The sequence below is a fragment of the Syngnathus typhle genome, linkage group LG3, assembly GCF_033458585.1.
Source record: "Syngnathus typhle isolate RoL2023-S1 ecotype Sweden linkage group LG3, RoL_Styp_1.0, whole genome shotgun sequence".
NCBI lineage: Eukaryota > Metazoa > Chordata > Actinopteri > Syngnathiformes > Syngnathidae > Syngnathus > Syngnathus typhle.
The window spans coordinates 21611511-21635893 of record NC_083740.1 but is presented as its reverse complement, the minus strand read 5'-3'; the positions used below and the strand labels follow the sequence as shown (position 1 = coordinate 21635893).

General features: G+C 40.7%; 1 protein-coding gene across 7 annotated transcripts in view; it reads left to right on the top strand.

Annotated features, from left to right (window-relative positions):
- Positions 1 to 24383, top strand: part of LOC133152007 (teneurin-3-like) — a 490458-nt gene that overhangs the window by 205525 nt on the left and 260550 nt on the right. For all 7 annotated transcript variants that reach the window (XM_061275473.1, XM_061275476.1, XM_061275475.1 and 4 more), the window contains exon 6: positions 8335 to 8602. In XM_061275473.1, the coding sequence (XP_061131457.1) occupies positions 8335 to 8602 (268 nt within the window). The remainder of the gene's footprint in view (positions 1 to 8334; positions 8603 to 24383) is intronic.

Here is a 24383-nt window from a genome sequence, read left to right as displayed (position 1 = left end):
TGTCACAGCCACCATCGACCATTTCTCGCCATGGGATTATTTTTTCACCTTCCAAACAATTACCGTATTTTCCGGACTATAAGGCGCACCGGACTATAAGGCGCACCTTCAATGAATGGCCCATTTTAAAACGTTGTCCTTATATAAGGCACACCGGACTATAAGGCGCACCATTAATGCATCATGTCAGATTTTTAATCCAAATCAAATCATTCTCCATTTTATCTTTTTTATTCCAACTTCAGATGCAACAAATTACTTTATAATCACAAAATAATGATCCATAGTCTTTTTGATTCATGATTCATAGTCTTCAGAAGGCCACTTATGATTGATTTCATGACACAATGCTTTGGGCCAGTTTAAATTTAGGAATTTGGTCCATATATAAGGCGCACTGGACTATTAGGCACACTGTAGGCTTTTGAGAAAATTTTAGGTTTTTAGGTGCGCCTTATAGTCCGAAAAATACGGTACATGGAGAGAGATTGATGGTGGAAGAAAGAAAAAAATAAACTTGAGATCACCGGAATTTGGTCTCAGTCTTTCTGCTTCACTGGGTCTTTATTATTGTTCCTTCTCTTTTATGAGGCTGTGAGATCATGTTGGCCTTTTGTTCTACTGCACTATAAGGTAGCGTAAAGCCAAATTGTACCCTGGGGATAATAACCATATTGGTGAAGGGAAACATGCTGAAACCATCGCACACACGGACTCCAAATTATAATCTTTACGGGAGGATGTAGATGGGAAACAAATAGGAAAAGAACACAAAATAAAGTTCCCCTTTGATGTAGTTGTGATTTAATGTGCTGTGTACTAGTTATTTCAACACTCAACTGCAAAGCGCTAAAATAATTACAATAACTTAATGGATCTGGAGACTAATCTTTGATGTGTTAAAATGTCAGGGGCCTGTTTGCAATGGGTGCCCCTTTTCTTTTGATGGTCAAAGTGCCATTGTGCATATTTTCTTAGCATGTGCTTGTTTGTTAAAGTCAGTCTGTGGCCTTATAAAGGCACAGTCAACCCTGTATAGCCACGGTTCATGATCCGCGGGTGGATTCACATATCTTTAAGCATCACTTTTTTCTTAAAGATATAATTGTATCTTAAAGCAATGGGTATTATTCAAATCTCTAGGAAATTAGTTTTTCAATGGTGCATCACATGACCAGGCAAGTAGCCAGGTGGTGATGCAAATCCCCTGGCTTGTTCTATGTATAGCAACTGTCTTGCATTATTATTGGTTTTATTTTTTGGCCTTTATTTTTTCAGTGAATTATGCGTAAAACACATGTTAAATGTTCAGCGATTTTTTTATTTTAGATTTGATAGGATTGGAAAAACTTACCGTTTCTTTCCATGTATAATGTGCCCCCATGTATAATACGCACCCTAAAAATGGCATGTCAATGCTGGAAAAAAGCCTGTACCCATGTATAATACGCACCCCAATTTTTTAAAATTATTTATTTATTTATTTATTTATTTACTTACTTATTTATTTAAAGTCCCAATGATCGTCACACACGCATCTGGGTGTGGTGAAATTTGTCCTCTGCATTTGACCCATCCCCGTGTGATTTTGATCCATCCCCTGGGGGAGAGGGGAGCAGTGAGCAGCAGCGGCGCCGCGCTCGGGAATCGGTGATCTAACCCCCCAATTCCAACCCTTAATGCTGAGTGCCAAGCAGGGCGGCAATGGGTCCCATTTTTATAGTCTTTGGTATGGTCTTAACTAGGCTGGATGTATTTTTTTTGTTGGCGTTGATTTCTCCGACTGCCCGTAAAGGCACCACCGCGATCAGTTAGGTTCGAATGAAAAGTGCGGACATGTGAAAAAGGCGGCTCTGTATGGGAGAGAAGTTGAAGAGGAATAAAAACACCCTTGGAAACCAAAACTTGCCCCTCGTCGTGACTCGGAGCCGCAACAATGTTTCGGATTTGTGTAGGGTACATTGTGACAGCAAACGAGCAGGTGATCGAGCAAGTGTCTGATACGAGAGCATTGCGTTCGTATGGAGCGTGTTTGAAGTGAACAGCAGAGACAAAAGGAACAAGGCAAAGTGTTGTGAAATAAAATATTACCTGTAATACGCATTTTGTTATTTGCTGATTGTATTAAACTATCACATTCATTGTCAGTCAAGAAGAGAAGAGGACTATTCGCATCGGATCCATAGTGCGCATGCGCAGTGATACTGCCTCCGTATGACGTCCAGTCCGCGATGGAGATTAAAAAACAAACAATATTTGACAATAACACAAGTTTCTGTTCCTGTCTTTGGTAATATCACCGTCTTTTTGTTCCACGTCTTTGTCGGTCAGTCCTGTTGTTGGTTTTGTTAGAGAGTTATGTTAGTTTACCAAGTCTGTGTTTTGAGTTCCTCCAATGAACCCTGGTCCAAGCTGCACTTGGTCGCCCTGCTCCTTTCCACACTCCATCCGTGACAAGATTTTCTTCAAAAATTGTTGTACCATGATTTTCTTCAAAAAAAAAAAAAAGAAAAGATTTTATTTTAAAAAATTAAAAAAAAAAAATTGTACCCATGTATAATGCGCACCCCAGATTTTATGACAATAAATTAGTTAAATTTTGCGCATTATACATGGAAAAAAACGGTAATTCACCAATGCATTACAATGGCCATCAATCATACGCAAATGTTTGCTTCTCGTAGCCCGGCCCACTCCCGATCTCCTGCGAATAGTGGAAGCTTTTGAGTGAAGAAGGCGAGTGCTGCTTGAGGTGTGCAACTGGTCAGAAGTGCTATCAAAAGGCTGGGAAATCAGGCAATGGAAACCCTGAATATATTCCTCTTCTAATTTACGTACCTCCTATACAAACACTGTGACTGCCATTAAAATAATGAAATTCCTATTTGACATGCTGTCTACAAATTTCGTGCATGAGCTGTTCGACACGTAAAAGTGTTTGAATGTACAGGAAACAATGTTGTTCACGAGTGCGGAGCTGATCTACTGGTCAACAAATAAGCCATGAAGGTTGAGTCAAACTATGACATGTTGACAATGTGGACAAATTAATTGGTAATGTTAAGGGATAATGTGAAGTCGCTCTTTTCGTTTCGTTTCGTTTATTTATTTCACCTCTTGATTGTGAAAAGCCCACCGATAGGAGACGATTGAATCCCTGCTCCAGCCCTAACCCTGAACAAAAGTTAGGAGCATTTTAAAACACTACGCGTCACAAAGTCCATTCAGGCTTTATAACATTCAGGGTTATATTATTACCTCCCCACTTGACTTTTTAATTACCCTCATGGGAAATATTCAAAATGAAACTTTAATTTTGTCCATTCACAATTACTGTTCACTGCTTTGCAAATATGTTTGGGACACAGAAAGACTGTTTTGGGTCCGATCAGAATTGATTTTAGTGGGTTTTAAATCTAATCCCAGATAAAGAATGAGGCAACATGTCAGAAAAAGGGCCAAAATATAGATCTTTTTTTTCCCAGTCCAGTCTCCATTATTGTCGTTTTGCTAAATACACAAAGACAAATTGATTGATTGGACTAAGGAAATCAGAACATATAATAGACAATTTGATTGTTTGGACTAAGGAAATCAGAATGTATCCACATTGGACTAAAACTTGGAGGATTTTGACTCTAAAATTACATATAAAGAACTGTTCAAAACCATTGTTCCTTTACATTTTATATGCAATTAGCTTGCTGGCAACCCTGATGTCTCATTAAATAGTATTATATTACCAATCGGGATAGCGATCATGTAGGTACGTCCTATCCTACTAGATCAAACAGCCCTTACCGATCGCCATCTCTATAGTTGCACAATGGAATGCTGTTCGAATTTTTCTTATGCCTTTAAATTAGTCATTAATTAAATCACTAGCGCTAAGGTTTACACGTGAGTCATTTAGCTTTGTACAGCCTTTGTACAGCCTTTATAACCATTTATAGCCATTTAAAATATGAACAAAAAAATGGGGTCGATGACCAAACCGCGTTAGACAGAAAGTTTTGTAGAACCCAAGTGCGTAAAATCCAGGTTCAGCTGTTGGAAAGTCTTACTTAGCTTAAAGCAGTCACTTACATGGCAACCACATGACTGGGACGCTTACCTTACTGTAAACAATTTTTGTGTTGCTTTGTAATCAATCTTCAAAGTTTATTGTTGACAACTTGTGTCAACTTCAAACACCCGCTGAAAATTCGAACCATCGGCAATCTATATGTATGTTTGCTGTCTATGTTTTTTTTCGGTTGGTCTTGGCATAATGATTCAGATAAACGTCTTTTCTTGGAATGTCACAATGTCATTTGCACTTTGATCATTTTCATAATTTTTTGACTGCCTCTCTATTGCTATCACCAATGAGTGTGTTCTCATTTGTCAATGTAAAAAAATACCGTTTTTTTCCGTGTATAGTGCGCAAAATTTAACGAATTTATTGTCCTAAAATCTGGGGTGCGCATTATACATGGGTACAAAAAAATTTTTTTTTTTATTTATTTTTTAATTAATTAATTTTTTTTTTTTTTAGAAAACAAAACCAACAACAGGACTGACCGACAAAGTCGTGGAACAAAAAGACAGGGTGACATTACCAAAGACAGGAACAGAAAGCAAACAGACATCATGACAGTAACACATGCAATGATCCGACGGTGAGCGAGGGGCAGACAGGACTTAAATACAAAACACGTTACATCGATTGAGGTGACACAGAAAGAGAGGGGCGACGCGAACAGAAACTATGGCAACCTAGACACAGCAAAACTGGGGACGAGACGTGACAAATGTCCCTCAAAATGAAACTTGAAATCACCAAGTTTTGGTTTCCAAGGGTGTTTTTATTCCTCTTCAACGTCTCTCCCATACAGAGCCGCCTTTTTCACGTCCGCACGCCTCTTTCCCGTGCGCGCACGGAGCGCGGTGGTGCGTTTATGGGCAGTCGGAGAAATCAACGCCAACAAAAAAAATTACATCCAGCCTAGTTAAGACCATACCAAAGACTATAAAAATGGGACCCATTGCCTCCCTGCGTGTGTGACGATCATTGGGACTTAAAAAAATAAAAATAAAAAAAATAAAAATTTCATAAAGAAAAATTCATAAAAATTGGGTGCGTATTATACATGGGTACAGGCTTTTTTCCAGCATCAGCATGCCATTTTTAGGGTGCGTATTATACATGGGGGCGCACTATACACGGAAAAAAACGGTAATAAACAAAAGCAAACAATTACAATGGTACATAGTAGGGGTGTAAATCGCGGGTTTTGTCACGATACGATATCATATCGATACAAATAACTACGATACGATATTTGCAGATATCTTAAAGCCTGCTGCGATTCATTCACGATATAGTGCTCTACGATCGATATATATTTTTTAAAAAAATAGAACAATATCCTGATTTATAATAATTCATACGCAAAATCAACAAGGTACTTTAAACTCTTTATTTAGGAAATTACAAGAGTATTGTAGTATACAAAGTGCGTATTTTAACACTGAACTTTGATGTCGTGTTTTTTCTTTAAATGTGCGGCGAGATTTGTGGTCCCTGACTATTTGATCACCGCATGGCAGGATTTACAAACTACACGTGTCTTGTCCGTTGAGCCATCTTTTCTTTGGAATCCAAAGTGCTTCCAAACGAATGACTTGAAGCCTAAAGGGGAGGAAATTTCCTCGTCTTTTTGGACACTAGCCATAGCACCAGCCCAGAAGCCGCGTACTAGTTGTCGACTCCCCTTTCACGTGCCTGCTCTGCTCACAACACAACAACGCTGCGCGCACTGCTCCCGGAAAGAGGAAGCAAGCAACAATGAACTGGATTTCAAAATAAAGTCGCGTCTAACTTCAGAGGTCAAACACGGCGATATAAATCGATGTTAACGTTTAGCATCGATGCCAATAAATCGTAGAGCATTATATCGATTAATCGATGTGTAGCGATTAATCTTTACACCCCTAATATATATATATATATATATAGCTACTAATACGTACGTAATCATAATTTAATATGGTAATAGAACGAAGTCATCATTCACCAGAGTGCAGCTTGAAACTAACTTAGGCCAACAAGTCATCCATCAACAGACATATTTCAGCTGCGGTGCAAGTTTTACAAAAAAATGTGTTTCTACCAAATTATCATTAAAAAAGGTAAGGTTTTAACCATCTAACACAGGGGTGGGCAAACTTTTTGACTCGCGGGCCGAACTGGGTTCTAAATTTGGACTGGAGGGCCGGACCAGGAGCAGATGGACGTAGGCGTTGTGTGAAGTCATATAAGCGACCTGTAAAGGTCATTGCATAAAAGATCTTGGCCTTTAGTAGGTAGTAAAGCATGGATATTCCAAACAAGTTTTTTGAAAACAAATGCATTTATTAACAGCATTAAAAAAATAATAATTCACTAAAAAACTGCTATCAGTGATTCTCGTAAAATACGACACTGTTATTATGAATAACAATCTCCATCACTTCAGTGCCTGCAGGTCAGATTAATGAAAGATGTTTATCTTATGAGATCACATCAAACGGCAAACATTCTGACCAAATATATCATCTTGAAGAATCGGTGAAAGCATACATCCAAATAAAGTAATCAAAACAGCAACACGGTGAGGGGTATCTGAAAATCAGAGCAGAGTTTTAACTCGCAAACACCTGGTAACAGAGGTGAGGAAACGGGAAACACTTCCTTAAAGTAAGCCTTAAGAACTTTACAGGTTAAGATTAGTCGCAAATAGGTGGTGCATCAATGTCCTTGAGCATCCTGCATTGTTTGAAAATGAGAATGGTCGCTAGTTTCAATCCCTGCTATGTGTACAAATCATATTCAAAATGCACTTTTTTACAATAAACTTGAGAGCCTCCCGTTCATTTTCAGTGGGAACAGTGTTGTTGGTCTCCCTTTTTTGCTAGTGCGTCATAGTCTGGAGTAAAATTTGTTGTGGCAATTCTTAGGCGAGATCCGAGGTGTTGGTCCGTTTACCTTGATCTGTGACGGGTTGATGTTGATGTGGCTGAACGTCACGTCGCGTACGTCGAGCCAAATTGGCCACTCTTTTTTAACATTCGGCACTCACTTCTTTTTTTCGGGCCAGTCATTTTAATGGAAGGATTCCAGGGGAAGGTTTGTGGGTGGCTTTAGCGCAAAACTGCATCTGAAAGCTCAGCGCACGAATTATAAGTGTGCTGTCGTCAAAGCCCACGCTCTAAATTCGGGACTGATACGAATAGAGCGAGAGTGCGCCAAGTCCGTACTACTGAGTACGTACACGCACTTGTGAGTGTGCACCGAGCTTTCTGACACGGCTTCCGGTAGTAAATGCGCAGGCGAGCGCTTCGCCATCTACTGGGAAAACGCAGTCATTGCAGGCAAAATGACCAAAAAAAAAAAGTTTAATAATACAATTCGTGGACCGGATGTGGCCCGCGGGCCGTAGTTTGCCCACCCCTGATCTAACATGACTAGATGTTTGTATTTTCAAGCTGGAGCTAAAGTATAATAGTTATTTGTACAGTACATAGTAAACAACGTGTTTTCTACACAAGATCAAATTCAAAGAAACATTTCGAGTGGAAGAAGGCGGTGTGAAGCAGAGGTGTAACTAATGCAGGACTGCTGTATTGAGTCATCAGTCTTCATAATTTGTTTCAGTGTTTTTGTATTGCATTTTTGAATAATGCACCTGTCCTTATTAATTTGCTGATGTGCTTGAAGTTATACTTTTGAATTTCATTTATCAAGCAGAATGTGGAATTCAAATTTTCTCTTCTTGGGGTATTTAACGGATTAGTCATGCACTACAGTTTTGTAATGTCTTAAAATTCAAAATGTTGGGACCTTTATTAAATATGAGATTAAAATATGATAATTAGATTAGGTAATTACACATCCTGTAATTAATCGGATTTTTTTAATGTGCCTGACTGCATATGTGTGTGTGTGTGTGTGTGTATATGTACTATATATATGTATATATATATATATATACACTTACATCTATATACACACACACACAGTATATGTGTGTAGTACAGTATATGTACTATATATATATGTGTATATATATATATATATACATACATATATACACACACACACACAGTATATGTGTGTAGTACAGTATATGTACTATATATATATGTACACTTACATCTATATACACACACACGCGCCCGCGCGCACACACACACACACACACTAATCCATTTTGTCTTTATTTTGTTTTAAATAAATAATGATGAATTTGGCTGCAATTTTAAAGTCAGACATACCCCTATAAATATTTTTTTTTTTCTGAAATTTTACAGAGCAACCAACCAATCACCACAGCTCTACTCTGCCTCCAGTGGCAACCCCATATCGTCAGCAGCCCTCAGTAACAGCTCTCAACCAGTCACTAGGCTCTGCACATCATCCTGGTCAGTTGCTGAATTCCACACGGCAACTAACTCCTCCTACTGGAAGCCCGGCTCCTGTGGCCGGCCAATCACCTGCCGAGCTGCAGACCACATCCCCAGAGAGCGTCCCGCTGCAAGACAGCTGGGTGCTGGGTAGCAATGTGCCTCTGGAAACAAGGTAAATTATATCTTATTTAAAGACAGATGGAGCTAAAGCTTTGTCATGTTGACAAATTTTTACATCACGATATGAGTAATTTTGTATAATCTTGAACTAAATGGCAGTTTTCTGTTATCTGTACACCGTTTACTTTTTAAAATTATTTTGAACTGCTTATCCTCAATAAGGTCACACTAGAGTAGGGGTGTCCAAACTATGGCCTGCGGGCCAACTGCGGCCCACGGTCCAGTTTTTATTGGCCCGCAGCAAATTCTGAAAACATAATTGAATATGGCCCGCACAAGAAGCTTGAGCTCAGCTTCTCAGTTTCCACACTAGATGGAGCCCGCCACACAAAGCGTTTGACGTCCCATTAGCACAACCCGCCCTCCCCGGAAGAGAAGCGAACGCGCAGCGTTTGACGTTCGATTAGCAACCGGTACAGAGTCCGCATTACCGCCGACGCTGCACCCATCCACCTGTCGATCTCCTGCTCCATCCTCCCCTCACTCGTGAACAAGACCCCAAGATAGTTGAAGTCCTCCACTTGGGACAGGATCTCATCCCCGATCCGGAGAGGGCATTCCACCCTTTTCCGACCGAGGACCATGGACTCAGATTTGGAGGTGCTGACCCTCATCCCGCTCCAGTGAGAGCTGGAGATCACGGCCTGAAGAAGCACCACGTCGTCTGCAAAAAGCAGAGACGCGATGCTGAGGTCCCCAAATCGGACCACCTCAACGCCTCGGCTGCGCCTAGGAATTCTGTCCATAAAAATTATGAACAGAATCGGTGACAAAGGGCAGCCTTGGCGGAGTCCAACACTCACTGGGAACGAATCCAACTTACTGCCGGAAATGCGGACCAAACTCTGGCATCAGTGATACAGGGACCAAACCGCCCTTATCAGTTGGCGCCCCGTACTCCCGAAGCACCCTCCACAGAACCTCCCGAGGGACACGGTTGAACGGCTTCTCCAAGTCCACAAAACACATGTCGACTGGTTGGGCGAACTCCCATGCCCCCTCGAGGATCCTGCCGAGGGTGCGGTCCACTGTTCCACGGCCAGGACGAAAGCCACACTGCTCCTCCTTCATCCGAGGTTCGACCTCCCGACGGACCCTCCTCTCCAGCACCTCTGAATGGACCTTACCAGGGAGGCTGAGGAGCGTGATTCCTCTGTAGAAGGATAATATTATTATATATATATTATACATAATAATATATTTAAATATGCCCGATGAGCTGGGATAGGCTCCAGCCCGCCCCCGACCCCTGTGGGGACAAAGCGGTCCAGAAACTGGATGGCTGTGTATATATACATTTGCATCCTCTGTACATGACGCTTTTTGTTTGCCAAACGTGACATTTGAACACTATAATTCAAATTCAATATTGGTTTTTGTGAGGATCTGGTATTCACATTCACAATTAGTGTTGGGGAAATTACTTCCAAAATGCAATTAGTTACAGTTACTCGTTTCCTTTCCAAAAAAGTACCGTATTTTCCGCCCTATAAGGCGCACCGGGGTATAAGGCGCACCTTCAATGAACGGCCCATTTTAAAACTTTGTCCATATATAAGGCGCACCGGCCTATAAGGCGCATAAAATAGAAGTTTTACTGCAACAAACTGAGGTTGACTAGGGTTGCGGTATGCACCCACTAGCCAATAACCAACGAGCCCTCTGTAAACAATCGCGTTTCTCAAACAATCTCCTATAAAATGATTGGAACTGACTAAAGTTCAATCTAACGCATTGGTACTACTTACCTATGTTTCCCTTCCATATCGATCCGTAGATTTACTCGAAACATTAACAGCGCGGCCTATTTTGACATGAAATAGCCTCGCGCGTATAGCAGCTATCGTTATAGCATTAGCCATCCGCGATTTCCTATGAGCCTCAGCTCGCAATCTCCCATGAGCGTCAGCAAAGTGTAAACAATCGCGTCTCTCAAACGAGCTCCTATAAAATGATCAGAACTGACTAAAGTTCGATCTAACGCATTGGTACAACTTACCTATGTTTCCCTTCCATATCGATCCGTAGATTTACTCGAAACATGAACAGAGCGGTCTATTTTGACATGAAATAGCCTCGCGCGTATAGCAGCTATCGTTATAGCATTAGCCATCCGCAAAAACCAATGACCCTCAGCTCGCAATCTCCCATGAGCGTCAGCAAAGTGTAAACAAACAATTGCGTCTCTCAAACGAGCTCCTATAAAATGATCAGAACTGACTAAAGTTCGATCTAACGCATTGGTACTACTTACCTATGTTTCCCTTCCATATCGATCCGTAGAATTACTCAAAACATTAACAGAGCAGCCTATTTTGACATGAAATAGCCTCGCGCGTATAGCAGCTATCGTTATAGCATTAGCCATCCGCAATTTCCTAAGAGCCTCAGCTCGCAATCTCCCATAAGCCTCAGTAAAGTGTGAACAATCGCGTCTCTCAAACGAGTGCCTATAAAATGATCAGAACTGACCAAAGTTCGATCTAACGCATTGGTACTACTTACCTATGTTTCCCTTCCATATCGATCCGTAGAATTACTCGAAACATGAACAGAGCAGCCTATTTTGACATGAAATAGCCTCGCGCGTATAGCAGCTATCGTTATAGCATTAGCCATCCGCAAAAACCAATGACCCTCGGCTGGCAATCTCCCATGAGCCTCAGCAAAGTGTAAACAAACAATCGCGTCTCTCAAACGAGCTCCTATAAAATGATCAGAACTGACTAAAGTTCGATCTAACGCATTGGTACTACTTACCTATGTTTCCCTTCCATATCGATCCGTAGATTTACTCGAAACATGAACAGAGCGGCCTATTTTGACATGAAATAGCCTCGCGCGTATAGCAGCTATCGTTATAGCATTAGCCATCCGCAATTTCCTATGAGCCTCAGCTCGCAATCTCCCATGAGCGTCAGCAAAGTGTAAACCAGTGGTTCCCAAAGTGGGCGGTACCGCCCCCCTGGGGGCGGTGGAAAGATCTGGGGGGGCGGTGAGGAAGAAAGGGGCGGTAGGGGGGCGGCAGTTCGAAGTCAGAAGTTTGAACGTTTGTTTGACGATTTGTACACAACACGTGCAATTACTGACCGCGGGGATATACGACTTCTTCTTAGTGAGTTCCAGCCTGATGTTGAGAATCTTATCTCCCTGCACCAAGCACATCCATCCCATTAATATTAAGTGTGAGACAATGAAGGTTACTGGTGGAATGTTTATTTACCATTCTATGTTGCTGAAACAGTTAAAACTGCTAAAAAATAAATTGGTTTACTAAACTGGGTTTTATTTGTGAAATACACATTTGTGTTTAACCTTTCTCTTTTCAAATTGCAGCATACCAAATATCAAGAAAGAGGTGTTTGTTTCCATATGTGTCTGTGTGTGTGGGGGGTGGGGGGGGGCGCTAGGAATTCAATGGGGAGCCAAGGGGGCGCCAGCCTGCAAAAGTTTGGGAACCATTGGTGTAAACAATCGCGTCTCTCAAACGAGCTCCTGATCAGAACTGACTAAAGTTCGATCTAACGCATTGGTACTACTTACCTATGTTTCCCTTCCATATCGATCCGTAGAATTACTCGAAACATTAACAGAGCAGCCTATTTTGACATGAAATAGCCTCGCGCGTATAGCAGCTATCGTTATAGCATTAGCCATCCGCAATTTCCTAAGAGCCTCAGCTCGCAATCTCCCATGAGCGTCAGCAAAGTGTAAACAATTGCGTCTCTCAAACGAGTGCCTATAAAATGATCAGAACTGACCAAAGTTCGATCTAACGCATTGGTACTACTTACCTATGTTTCCCTTCCATATCAATCCGTAGAATTACTCGAAACATGAACAGAGCAGCCTATTTTGACATAAAATAGCCTCGCGCGTATAGCAGCTATTGTTATAGCATTAGCCATCCGCAAAAACCAATGACCCTCAGCTGGCAATCTCCCATGAGCCTCAGCAAAGTGTAAACAAACAATCGCGTCTCTCAAACGAGCTCCTATAAAATGATCAGAACTGACTAAAGTTCGATCTAACGCATTGGTACTACTTACCTATGTTTCCCTTCCATATCGATCCGTAGATTTACTCGAAACATTAACGGAGCAGCCTATTTTGAAATGAAATAGCCTCCCGGGTACAACAGCTATTCGGTGACGCCCCCTGACTACAGTTACCGTAATGCTGGGAAGCGATGCGACCTTGTAATTTACTAGTCGTACTAAAACGTACTAAAACATTTTGGCAGAGCACTGTGTACAACCAGTATGGATCAACAAATTCATCACTTGATCCATATATAAGGCGCACCGGGCTATAAGGCGCACTGTTGACTTTTGATAAAAATTTAGGTTTTTAGGTGCGCCTTATAGGGCGGAAAATACGGTAATTGGATTACCCCATCATAAATGTAACTAGTAACTAGGGAAAATAATTATTGTATATACCCGTTTCAAAAATGTTCAATGATGTAAAATAATTCAGATTTTTCAACAGGTGGCATTACAGTTGGATAAAGCAGAACAGCATAGACTAGTACGTAATCTAATTTAATATTTATTTAACAACTATGTAAAATAATCATCACACAACTTCCAGATGATCGTTCAAATCAGACGGACGCACACGCTGCACACGTTTCCTATTTTTTTTTTTTTATGGCTGAACTCCTCTGATTGAAAAAAGTTGCAGCTCGGAGTGGCCAACAATTCGCTATATGGTAATGTAAACAATGTTGCGTCTTCATACAGTCCAACAGTTGAAAAACGAATGAAGAAAAAAGTGAAAACATACCAGGTATGCCAAGTTCGTCACTCAAAGTTCTCCAACCATGTTCCCGTTTTGTTTTGTGTCGGTATAGGTACAAATAAGTATTGTACAGCAAGGGATGAACACAGACGATGATAATCATTTTCTCTTTTTTGTTCTCAGTTCCCCCATAAAGAGGCCCGGCATTGCATGCCGTAGAATGTCACGTGACAGACTAATTGGCTGATGTGAGCCATATCAACTCAAGTTAGTCCGCGGAAAAGCACAAGCGTGTTTGTGTAGCACGTCGACACTTCCCACGCCCAAAACGGCACAAACGTGTCGCCAGAAACAGGTGTTTCAGCATAAGTAATGTACCACATTTCACTGTTAGTAACGGTAACAACGTTATAACAATTAACAGTAATTGAATAGATCATCCGTTACTGAAAAACTCTACCGGTATTACGTAGTATCGCCCCTACTTGTAACGCCATTAGTCCCAACACTGTTCACAATTGCTTCTCTTTCTTATTAATAGCAGCTCCAGCGAACGTGGGGATTTCCTGAGAAAAATAGCGAAAATAAAGATATGGGTTAAGAACCAGGCATCCATAAATCAAGTGACCTGGATTTAACCAATGACAGCAGTTTGTTAAGTTCTAAGAGCATCTGGTCTTTGTGTGCTTAATGGCTTTGCCACATGGGTGAGACAGCCCGTCAGTTTGCTGGTCTCAGCGTGTCTCTACACAGCCTCTGACCCTGGTCTGCAGTGGTGAGGCCCTTCCTTGCTCACTATTCATACGTAAATGTTTAAGTTGGTCAATACGTGGCCAATACATGGTTTCATGACTGAAACTGAAGACACTGACAAAATGATGTCAAACAGGTATAATCTGGCTTTATAAACAAATGTATCCTTGTTGAGAGTTACCATCTTGAAATCATGTGAACGGAGAATGTGTTTTGATTGCCCACCTAATTTCAGGGATATTTCTAAGGGACTGAAAACAGTGACAGATCAATATACAGTGTACAGTATCTGTCATTGCAACGCCAATTAACTGCTGTGTGTTTGAGAATACATGGGTTATGTTAATCTTGACCTTTATTTCACCAAACAATTTATAGTCAGTTCTAAGTTTTTCCCATCCTTCTCCCCCTTTTTTGATCATTCCCTGAGAGAAAAACGGCAATGTTGATTGATGGAGGGGAAAATATCGGTCTCTCTGATCCTTACAACCCCCAGCATATTGGCTTTGCTTCTGTATGAGCTGGAGAATATTTATATCATTGGGACTATGTCTATCGTTTGGATTTATTTTAGTATTAAAAGGTTCAAAGTTTGGTTTTGAGATCACTCAAAACTGGGTTCATTCTAGAAAAACCCAGGAGTGTGTTTGAACAGTCGCAAAGCATAGAGGCAGATTTTGAATAGAGAGAAAGATTGGAGTATATATGTACGTATATGAGAGAAAAACTCTAAGCACTTCGACTTTTTCATACAGGCAAAGACAAACTGTTAATAATTTCTGTCATTTGTCAGCTTCCGTGCCACCTGTCCGTCATCATGAGTCCATCATTATTTCAAGCCAAATCATGTTAGTCATGTTAGTTCGCCACTCAGTCATTGTTATATTAACTGTGTTTCTGTCATCGCTGAATTACAGTTTGTCACCACTATTTTTGGACTCACTTCTTTATCTTCCTCTTCTTGATTGATTTACTGGGTGTGAATTGTATTCATATTTTCGATTAAATTTTAATGCATCATCATGCTCTTTGATGGGTTTTTAAATATTTTGTTTTGGGGGTTAATTTTAGTTATCTTACCTCACAGAACTTGCATCTTAAAATAGGCGGAATGGAAGAAGAGTACCATTCCATTTATTTGCTAGATTACTTTTATTATATTTTATTATTATTATTATTATTATTTTACTTTGCTTAGTGGTAATCAGTATGGACATCTATGGTCACATCCAAAACAGGCACTCTCTCACTCAAAGTCAAAGTCAAAGTCTGCTTTATTGTCAACATCTTCACATGCCGAGACACACAAAGAGATCGAAATTACGTTTTCCCTATCCCACGGTGACAAGACATATTACACGATAGACATACAAGTAAACGACGCAATATAAAAAACAAGAAGGCACAACAATAAATAATAAGAGTAACAATAAATAATAAATAAATACATAACGCCAGTGTGCATACAGACAGTAAAAGCACAGGACGCTACGCAGAACGGGAAAGCGAGTTCAGGATCCTGACAGCCTGGAGTATGAAGCTGTTTGAGAGTCTGGTGGTGCGGGAGCGCAGGCTTCTGTACCTCTTCCCAGAGGGCAGAAGCTCGAACAAAGAGTGAGCGGGGTGACTCACATCACTCACAATCGTGGTCGCCTTGCGGGTGAGATGGGAGGTGTAAATGTCCTTCAAGGAGGGGAGAGAAGCACCAATAATCTTACCAGCCGTGTTCACTATGCGCTGCAGGGCCTTCAAGTTGTAGTCAGTGCTGCCGCCACCCCAAACAGCAATACAGCTGGAGAGGACGCTCTGAATGGTGCCGCGGTAAAATGTAGTCATGACGGCCGGAGGGGCGCTCGCTCGCCTGAGTTTCCGCAGGAAGTACAGGCGGCGCTGGGCTTTCTTTGTCAGTGATGCGGTGTTGGTGGACCAGGAGAGATCCTCACTGATGTGCACCCCCAGGAACTTGGCGCTGCTCACTCTCTCCACCACAGCACCGTCGATGCAGGTGTTGGGTGTGACCCTTCCGGAAGTCCACAACACTCTCACATTCACTCTCTCATTCACGCACGCAACATTCTTGTGTTGCCCAGAATAGTAAAGACATCCAGTTTGAATAATTCCTGAAATGCAGGTTACAGAAAAGAGATTTGAAGCACCATTATCTTTAAGAGGCTCCCATATTAGTTATGGTTGCCCCTCACTGTGGTCACACTCATTTTACACTCTATTATCCCTGCAATATCTGGTTGTCTGCTGTCATTAGTTTGCACTAACACAGTGAATAGGTCCTCTGCTACATGAAACTCTCTCAGCATACAGCATACATTTGTCAATTTGAAGCCCTTTTATATGTCCCTTTGATGCACTGAAAAGACCCTCATGCCTCAAACCACACAAGTGCTGTCTTCAGAGCACACAAAACTGTTAAACATGGCTGGATTGATTTAATTGCATCTTGCTTTGATGCTTACATATGCTTTGCTTGTTTTTAAATGTAGCCCATTCAGCTCTTTTTTATCTTTATTGCCTCACCTAAATGAAATTACATGAAAATACAGAACTGGTTTTACATTACAGGGAATGTGTAATGGAAATCATGCATAATTATATGCATTGCCGTTTTTTTCCGTGTATAGTGCGCCCCCATGTATAGTACGCACCCCTAACAATGGCATGCTGATGCTGGAAAAAAGCTTGTACCCATGTATAATACGCACCCAATTTTTATGAATTTTTTTTAAAATTTTTTTTAATCTTTTTTTTTAATTTTTTTTTTAAGTCCCAAAGATCGTCACACACGCAGGGAGGCAATGGGTCCCATTTTTAAAGTCTTTGGTATGGTCTTAACTAGGCTGGATGTCATTTTTTTTGTTGGCGTTGATTTCTCCGACTGCCCCTAAACGCACCACCGCGCTCCGTGCGCACACGGCGGCTCTGTATGGGAGAGACGTTGAAGAGGAATAAAAACACCCTTGGAAACCAAAACTTGCCCCTCGTCGTGACTCGGAGCCGCAACAAATCTTTCGGATTTGTGTAGGGTACATTGTGACAGACGGCAAACTAGCAGGTGATCGAGCGAGCGTCTGATACAAGAGCATTGCGTTCGTATGGAGTGTGTTTGAAGTGAACAGCAGAGATGAAAGGAACAAGGCAAAGTGTTGTGAAATAAAATATTACCTGTAATACGCATTTTGTTATTTGCTGATTGAAACTGCTAATTAAACTGTGAATTGAAACTAATAGGTGGAGAACTGAACTCTCGCTCTTTATATAGCTGACGTGTCTTGCGCAACCGTTCTGCGCATCTGTAATGGCGGCCTCCGTATGACGTCCGGTCCGCGATGGAGATTAAAAAACAAACAATATTTCACAATAACACACCATCGAGGATTGCACCATCGCATCAAACGATGTGTCGTCAATTATGAATTTTACTAAGTGTGTTGGGCAGGATGGCTGAATGCGATGCGCGATTGACAACAAACAAGAAGAAAGGTGAGTTTTATTTCGGGGGAGATTTGTCATGTCTCGTCCCCAGTTTTGCTATGTGTCTAGGTTGCCATAGTTTCTGTTCGTGTCACCCCGCTCTTCCTGTGTCACCTCAATCGATGTAACGTGTTTTGTATTTAAGTCCTGTCTGCCCCTCGCTCACCGTTGGATCATTGCATGTGTTACTGTCATTCTGTTCCTGTCTTTGGTAATGTCACCCTGTCTTTTTGTTCCACGACTTTGTCGGTCAGTCCTGTTGTTGGTTTTGTTGTACCATGACTTTATTTAAAAAAAAAAAAAAAAAAAAAAAAAAAAATATTAAAATGTTTTTTCTTTGTACCCATGTATAATACGCACCCCAGATTTTAGGACAATAAATTAGTAAAATATTGCGCACTATACACGGAAAAAAACGGTAATAAATAAATAATAAAGTGCAGTGATGGTGTTCAGAAACATGCTGCTGCTCTCTTTGATTCCGGGCCATTGCTCCCCTACCCAACTATGGTCCCAAGCCCAGATAACACACGGGTGGGTTGCATCAAGGAGAGCTACCTCTGGAATAACTTTACAAAGCAGTTCACGTGACTCACTGTGATTATTCCCCATGAGACAAGCCAAAAATCATAACATTAGGTAAAAAGAAATAGAAATCCCAAGTAAACTGCCCCATACAAGTATCCCTCAATTACAAATCTAAAATAAAACCATGGGGAAGCAAAGTTATTTACCCAGTTGAAGAATTGCAATAGTTATTTGAGTATATCTGAAACCACCCTGGCATTGACTTGTTACGGTCAAGTATTGGGATTTTGGGGGTTAAATGGTTAAGATCGTCATCTGCCTCAGTGATGACCCCAAGTGAAGACCATCCAATCCAGCATCCCACAGATATGCCTGTTGTGTCCTTGAGCAAAACACAGATCCCCCAAACTGCTCCCCGGGTGCATGAGAAACACCAAGCTTCAGCATGTGCCTCTAACAGTGCGTGTTTACTTTGTCCACAACTGTGATGGGCCAAATGTAGAGTTTTGTGTCTCTGGGTGTATGAAAAATGAAGCTTATTCTTCTTGTGGTCTAATGAGTAGCATGAAGGATTGTTATTCAATATAATCACAATATGGGATTGATGGCTACATAACTAAATTTGACTTGACTTGAAAGGCAAGAAGCATGTAAAGGTTGTGGTCATACCATCGCATGCTGCACAATTGAGACATGTGTCTTTTAATTCTGTTGGACACAGGCAGCTTGATGTGTTACATAACACTGAAAAATGTCAATTTAAAGAAGTTGGATTTTATTCACTGCAACTCCAAGACCGTTTGTCATCCTTCTCCTAACCATCCTTTCACCAATTCAGAGTTAAAAAGGAAGGATATACATTTGCTGGATTGTCACCATAGATAACACTGTGGGTCAAATTCACTAAAGGATTGCATGGCTTTTGCGTTGCACTAACCGGTCAAAACAGAGCAAATAAATAGTGTATGATTCACAAAGCACGCACAGATGGTGAAATGCGTCACTCACCACAATGTAGCCAAGCAGACTGCATCGCTGTGTGCCTGTGGTAAATGCGCGTACTTAAACTAGGTACCGTATTTTCCGCACTAAAAAGCGCACCTAAAAACCTAAATTTTTATCAAAAGTCAACAGTGCGCCTTATAGTCCAGTGCGCCTTATAAATGGATCAAGTGATGAATTTGTTGATACATACTGGTTGTACACAGTGCTCTGCCAAAATGTTTTAGTACGTTTTAGTACGACTAGTAAATTACAAGGTCGCATCGCTTCCCAGCATTACGGTAACTGTAGTCAGGGGGCGTCACCGAATAGCTGTTGTACCCGCGAGGCTATTTCATTTCAAAATAGGCTGCTCCGTTAATGTTTCGAGTAAATCTACGGATCGATATGGAAGGGAAACATAGGTCATAGGTCATAAGTAGTAGGGGTGTAAATCGCGGGTTTTGTCACAATACGATATAATATCGATACAAAGAACTACGATACGATATTTGCCGATATCTTAAAGCCTGCTGCGATTCATTCACGATATATCGCGATATAGTGCTCTACGATCAATTTTTTTTTTTTTTAAATAAAAAATATAAAACAATATCTTGATTTATAACAATTCATACGCAAAATCAACAAGGTACTGCAAACTCTTTATTTAGGAAATTACAAGAGTATTGCAGTATACAAAGTGCTTATTTTAACACTGAACTTTGATGTCGTGTTTTTTCTTTAAATGTGCGGCGAGATTTGTGCTCCCTGAATATTTGATCACCGCATGGCAGGATTTACAAACTGCACGTGTCTTGTCGGTTGAGCCATCTTTTCTTTGGAATCCAAAGTGCTTCCAAACGAATGACTTGAAGCCTAAAGGGGAGCAAATTTCCTCGTCTTTTTAGACACTAGCCATAGCACCAGCCCAGGAGCCGCGTACTAGTTGTCGACTCTCCTTTCACGTGCCTGCTCTGCTCACAACACAATGCCGCGCACTGCTCCCGGAAAGAGGAAGCAAGCAACAATGAACTGGATTTCAAAATAAAGTCGCGTCTAATGTCCGAAGTCAAACACGGCGATATAAATCGATGTTTACGTTTAGCATCGATGCCAATAAATCGTAGAGCATTATATCGATTAATCGATGTATATCGATGTATCGTTACACCCCTAGTAAGTAGTACCAATGCGTTAGATCGAACTTTAGTCAGTTCTGATCATTTTATAGGAGCTCGTTTGAGAGACGCGATTGTTTACACTTTGCTGAGGCTCATGGGAGATTGCGAGCTGAGGGTTATGGGTTTTTGCGGATGGCTAATGCTATAACGATAGCTGCTATACGCGCGAGGCTATTTCATGTCAAAATAGGCTGCTCTGTTAATGTTTCGAGTAAATCTACGGATCGATATGGAAGGGAAACATAGGTAAGTAGTACCAATGCGTTAGATCGAACTTTAGTCAGTTCTGATCATTTTATAGGAGCTCGTTTGAGAGACGCGATTGTTTACACTTTGCTGAGGCTCATGGGAGATTGCGAGCTGAGGGTCATGGGTTTTTGCGGATGGCTAATGCTATAACGATAGCTGCTATACGCGCGAGGCTATTTCATGTCAAAATAGGCTGCTCTGTTAATGTTTCGAGTAAATCTACGGATCGATATGGAAGGGAAACATAGGTAAGTAGTACCAATGCGTTAGATCGAACTTTAGTCAGTTCTGATCATTTTATAGGAGCTTGTTTGAGAGACGCGATTGTTTACACTTTGCTGAGGCTCATGGGAGATTGCGAGCTGAGGGTCATGGGTTTTTGCGGATGGCTAATGCTATAACAATAACTGCTATACGTGCGAGGCTATTTCATGTCAAAATAGGCTGCTCTGTTCATGTTTCGAGTAAATCTACGGATCGATATGGAAGGGAAACATAGGTAAGTAGTACCAATGCGTTAGATTAAACTTTAGTCAGTTCCAATCATTTTATAGGAGCTCGTTTGAGAAACGCGATGGTTTACAGAGGGCTCGTTGGTTATTGGCTAGTGGGTGCATACCGCAACCCTAGTCAACCTCAGTTTGTTGCAGTAAAGCTTCTATTTTATGCGCCTTATAGTCCGGTGCGCCTTATATATGGACAGAGTTTTAAAATGGGCCGTTCATTGAAGGTGCGCCTTATACCCCGGTGCGCCTGATAGGGCGGAAAATACGGTAATTGTGAGGGGACGATCCGGCATACAAGACATGTCGTCCAAACGCAAGTTCTGAGTTGTGATTTGAGTTAATGAAAGAGTCTCTTCCCAACTGCCATTGTTCTGCTACAGTGTTCTTGGTGCAAATCTAACATTCATTTTATGCCATGTGTGCTATCAGGTGTAAGATAAGACAAAGCAAACTACTGGTGCAAGTGAAAACCAAGGCGTATCAGCATATACGTAAACGTGAGTTTGGGTGCAGGCTGAAGGCTCATAAGTCATGACATGAGGCTGTTAAGTCCTGCAGTCTGCGCCTTGAATTAAACTTCTACAACGCACACAACATAATGCAAATGCTCAGTGTATTGTTCGATGTACGGCCTCTGTTATGTGTTCTCCTCATTCTGCTTTTGACCATTCACTGTGATCTCTGAACTTTCTTACCGTTATAGTACTGTATGTCTCTTCACATTTTGCCTCGAGGCAGGTATTAATTACATGGCCCTTGTTACAATCGACAATAATTGTTAATCACGCTGCCTTGTTAGAGAGAAGTCGTAATTGTAATTGCAGACGCTCATTAACTGAACCTCTGACATTAATTAGATGCTGTGTCCTTGATAAGTACTGTTAATGCTTTTTGCAGTCATTTTCATGACTGTAGGTAAACTAAACTGGAAAAAATAAATTCTGCATTGATACAAATTGATGGCCACGTCAATTAAATCTAAGGCAACGTACACGGGTATGTGAATAATTTTTAAAAGGTAATTTTAGTGACACTCCACTGTTTGAAAAAAACAACACTTACGTTCTCATAATGTATGTACAAACAATAAGCCATTATTGTGTGTTATTGGAGTACACACAATTACAATTACAATACAATTATAAAACTCTTGTGCGGAAATCGTAAAAATATTGACTCCACTTGGTAGATTTTCACATATCGCGGAACCGATTATCAGCAATAAACGAGGGATCACTGTAAACAAATATATTATGACTGTTTGAGGCATATAAAAATATTTTTCCAAGTTTGTTTATTGTTTTACACAAAATATGGTTGTATTATACTTTGTGTAATGGGATACATTAACTTAATGTAGTTTCCCAACCACTGTGCCGCGGCACACTGGTGTGCCGTGAGAGATGTTCAGCTGTGCCGTGGGAAATTATCCAATATTAATGACGAAGCGAATTGTAAACAGGATTACCAAACCACTGGTCAGTTAGCGCAAGGCCTGGTCAGCCACTTGCTAATCGTGCATGCGTGGCAAATCAGAGAATCTTGAGATTTCATGTTGTGTCGGTCTGATTGTAATGCATCGGCACATATTCTGTTGATGTGTGCCTTGCTGTGTGCTTTTGCTAACAGTGACACAATGGCGGCGGTGATGCGTTTGTGGTCCGATGGAAATCAGAGCATGCAGTTCAACTGGAGAACCTGGATTGTTCATTTTTCACCAACATAAAATACACAGTCAAGTCAAGACACCTCGACTGTGATAGCCACTCAGCTGCTGTCAGAACAGCAGAGCGTCTTTAAAAGCGACTTTGTTCTTATTGTCGCAATATTCATAGAGCTAGTCTAAAACCGTAAACTACCGTTTTTTTCCATGTATAGTGCGCAAAATTTAACGAATTTATTGTCCTAAAATCTGGGGTGCGCATTATACATGGGTACAAAAATTTTTTAATTTTTTTTTTAAAATTTATTTATTTTTTTTAATTTTTTTTTTTTAGAAAACAAAACCAACAACAGGACTGACCGACAAAGTCGTGGAACAAAAAGACAGGGTGACATTACCAAAGACAGGAACGGAAAGCAAACAGACATCATGACAGTAACACATGCAATGATCCGACGGTGAGCGAGGGGCAGACAGGACTTAAATACAAAACACGTTACATCGATTGAGGTGACACAGGAAGAGAGGGGCGACGCGAACAGAAACTATGGCAACCTAGACACATAGCAAAACTGGCGACGAGACGTGACAAATGTCCCTCGAAATGAAACTTGAAATCACCAAGTTTTGGTTTCTAAGGGTGTTTTTATTCCTCTTCAATGTCTCTCAGCCGCCTTTTTCACGTCCGCACGCCTCTTTCCCGTGCGCGCACGGAGCGCCGTGGTGCGTTTATGGGCAGTCGGAGAAATCAACGCCAACAAAAAAAATTACATCCAGCCTAGTTAAGACCATACCAAAGACTATAAAAATGGGACCCATTGCCTCCCTGCGTGTGTGACGATCATTGGGACTTAAAAAAAAAAAAAAAAAAAAGAAAATTCATAAAGAAAAATTCATAAAAATTGGGTGCGTATTATACATGGGTACAGGCTTTTTTCCAGCATCAGCATGCCATTTTTAGGGTGCGTATTATACATGGGGGCGCACTATACACGGAAAAAAACGGTAAGTCATGTTGATTCTTTTGGATTTTACCGTAATTTTCGGACTATAAATCGCACCAGAGTATAAATCGCACCAGCCATAAAATGCCCAAAAAAGTGAAAAAAAACATATATGTATATGTACATAAGTCGCTCCTGAGTATAAATCGCCCCCCCACCCAAACTATGAAAAAAAACGCAATTTATAGTCCGAAAATTACGGTAATCCCAATCACTTTCAATAGTTTATTCCTTACATTGTCTAAAATCTTTTTAAAACACTGTCACTTTTATTTAAAAAATAAATACAATTTAAAGAATATTTAGTCGTTTTTTTTAATTCAATTATTCGACTCTCCATACATATATAGGAATAGGACTTTACGTCTTTCGTTGTAATATAATTGATTTTACCGTTTTTTTCCGTGTATAGTGCGCAAAATTTTACTAATTTATTGTCCTAAAATCCGGGGTGCGCATTATACATGGGTACAAAAAAAAAAAAAAAAAAATTTTTTTTTTTTAAGTTTTTTTTCTTTTTTTTTTTTTTTTTTTTTTTTTAAGTCCCAATGATCGTCACACACGCAGGGAGGCAATGGGTCCCATTTTTATAGTCTTTGGTATGGTCTTAACTAGGCTGGATGTAATTTTTTTTGTTGGCGTTGATTTCTCCGACTGCCCGTAAACGCACCACCGC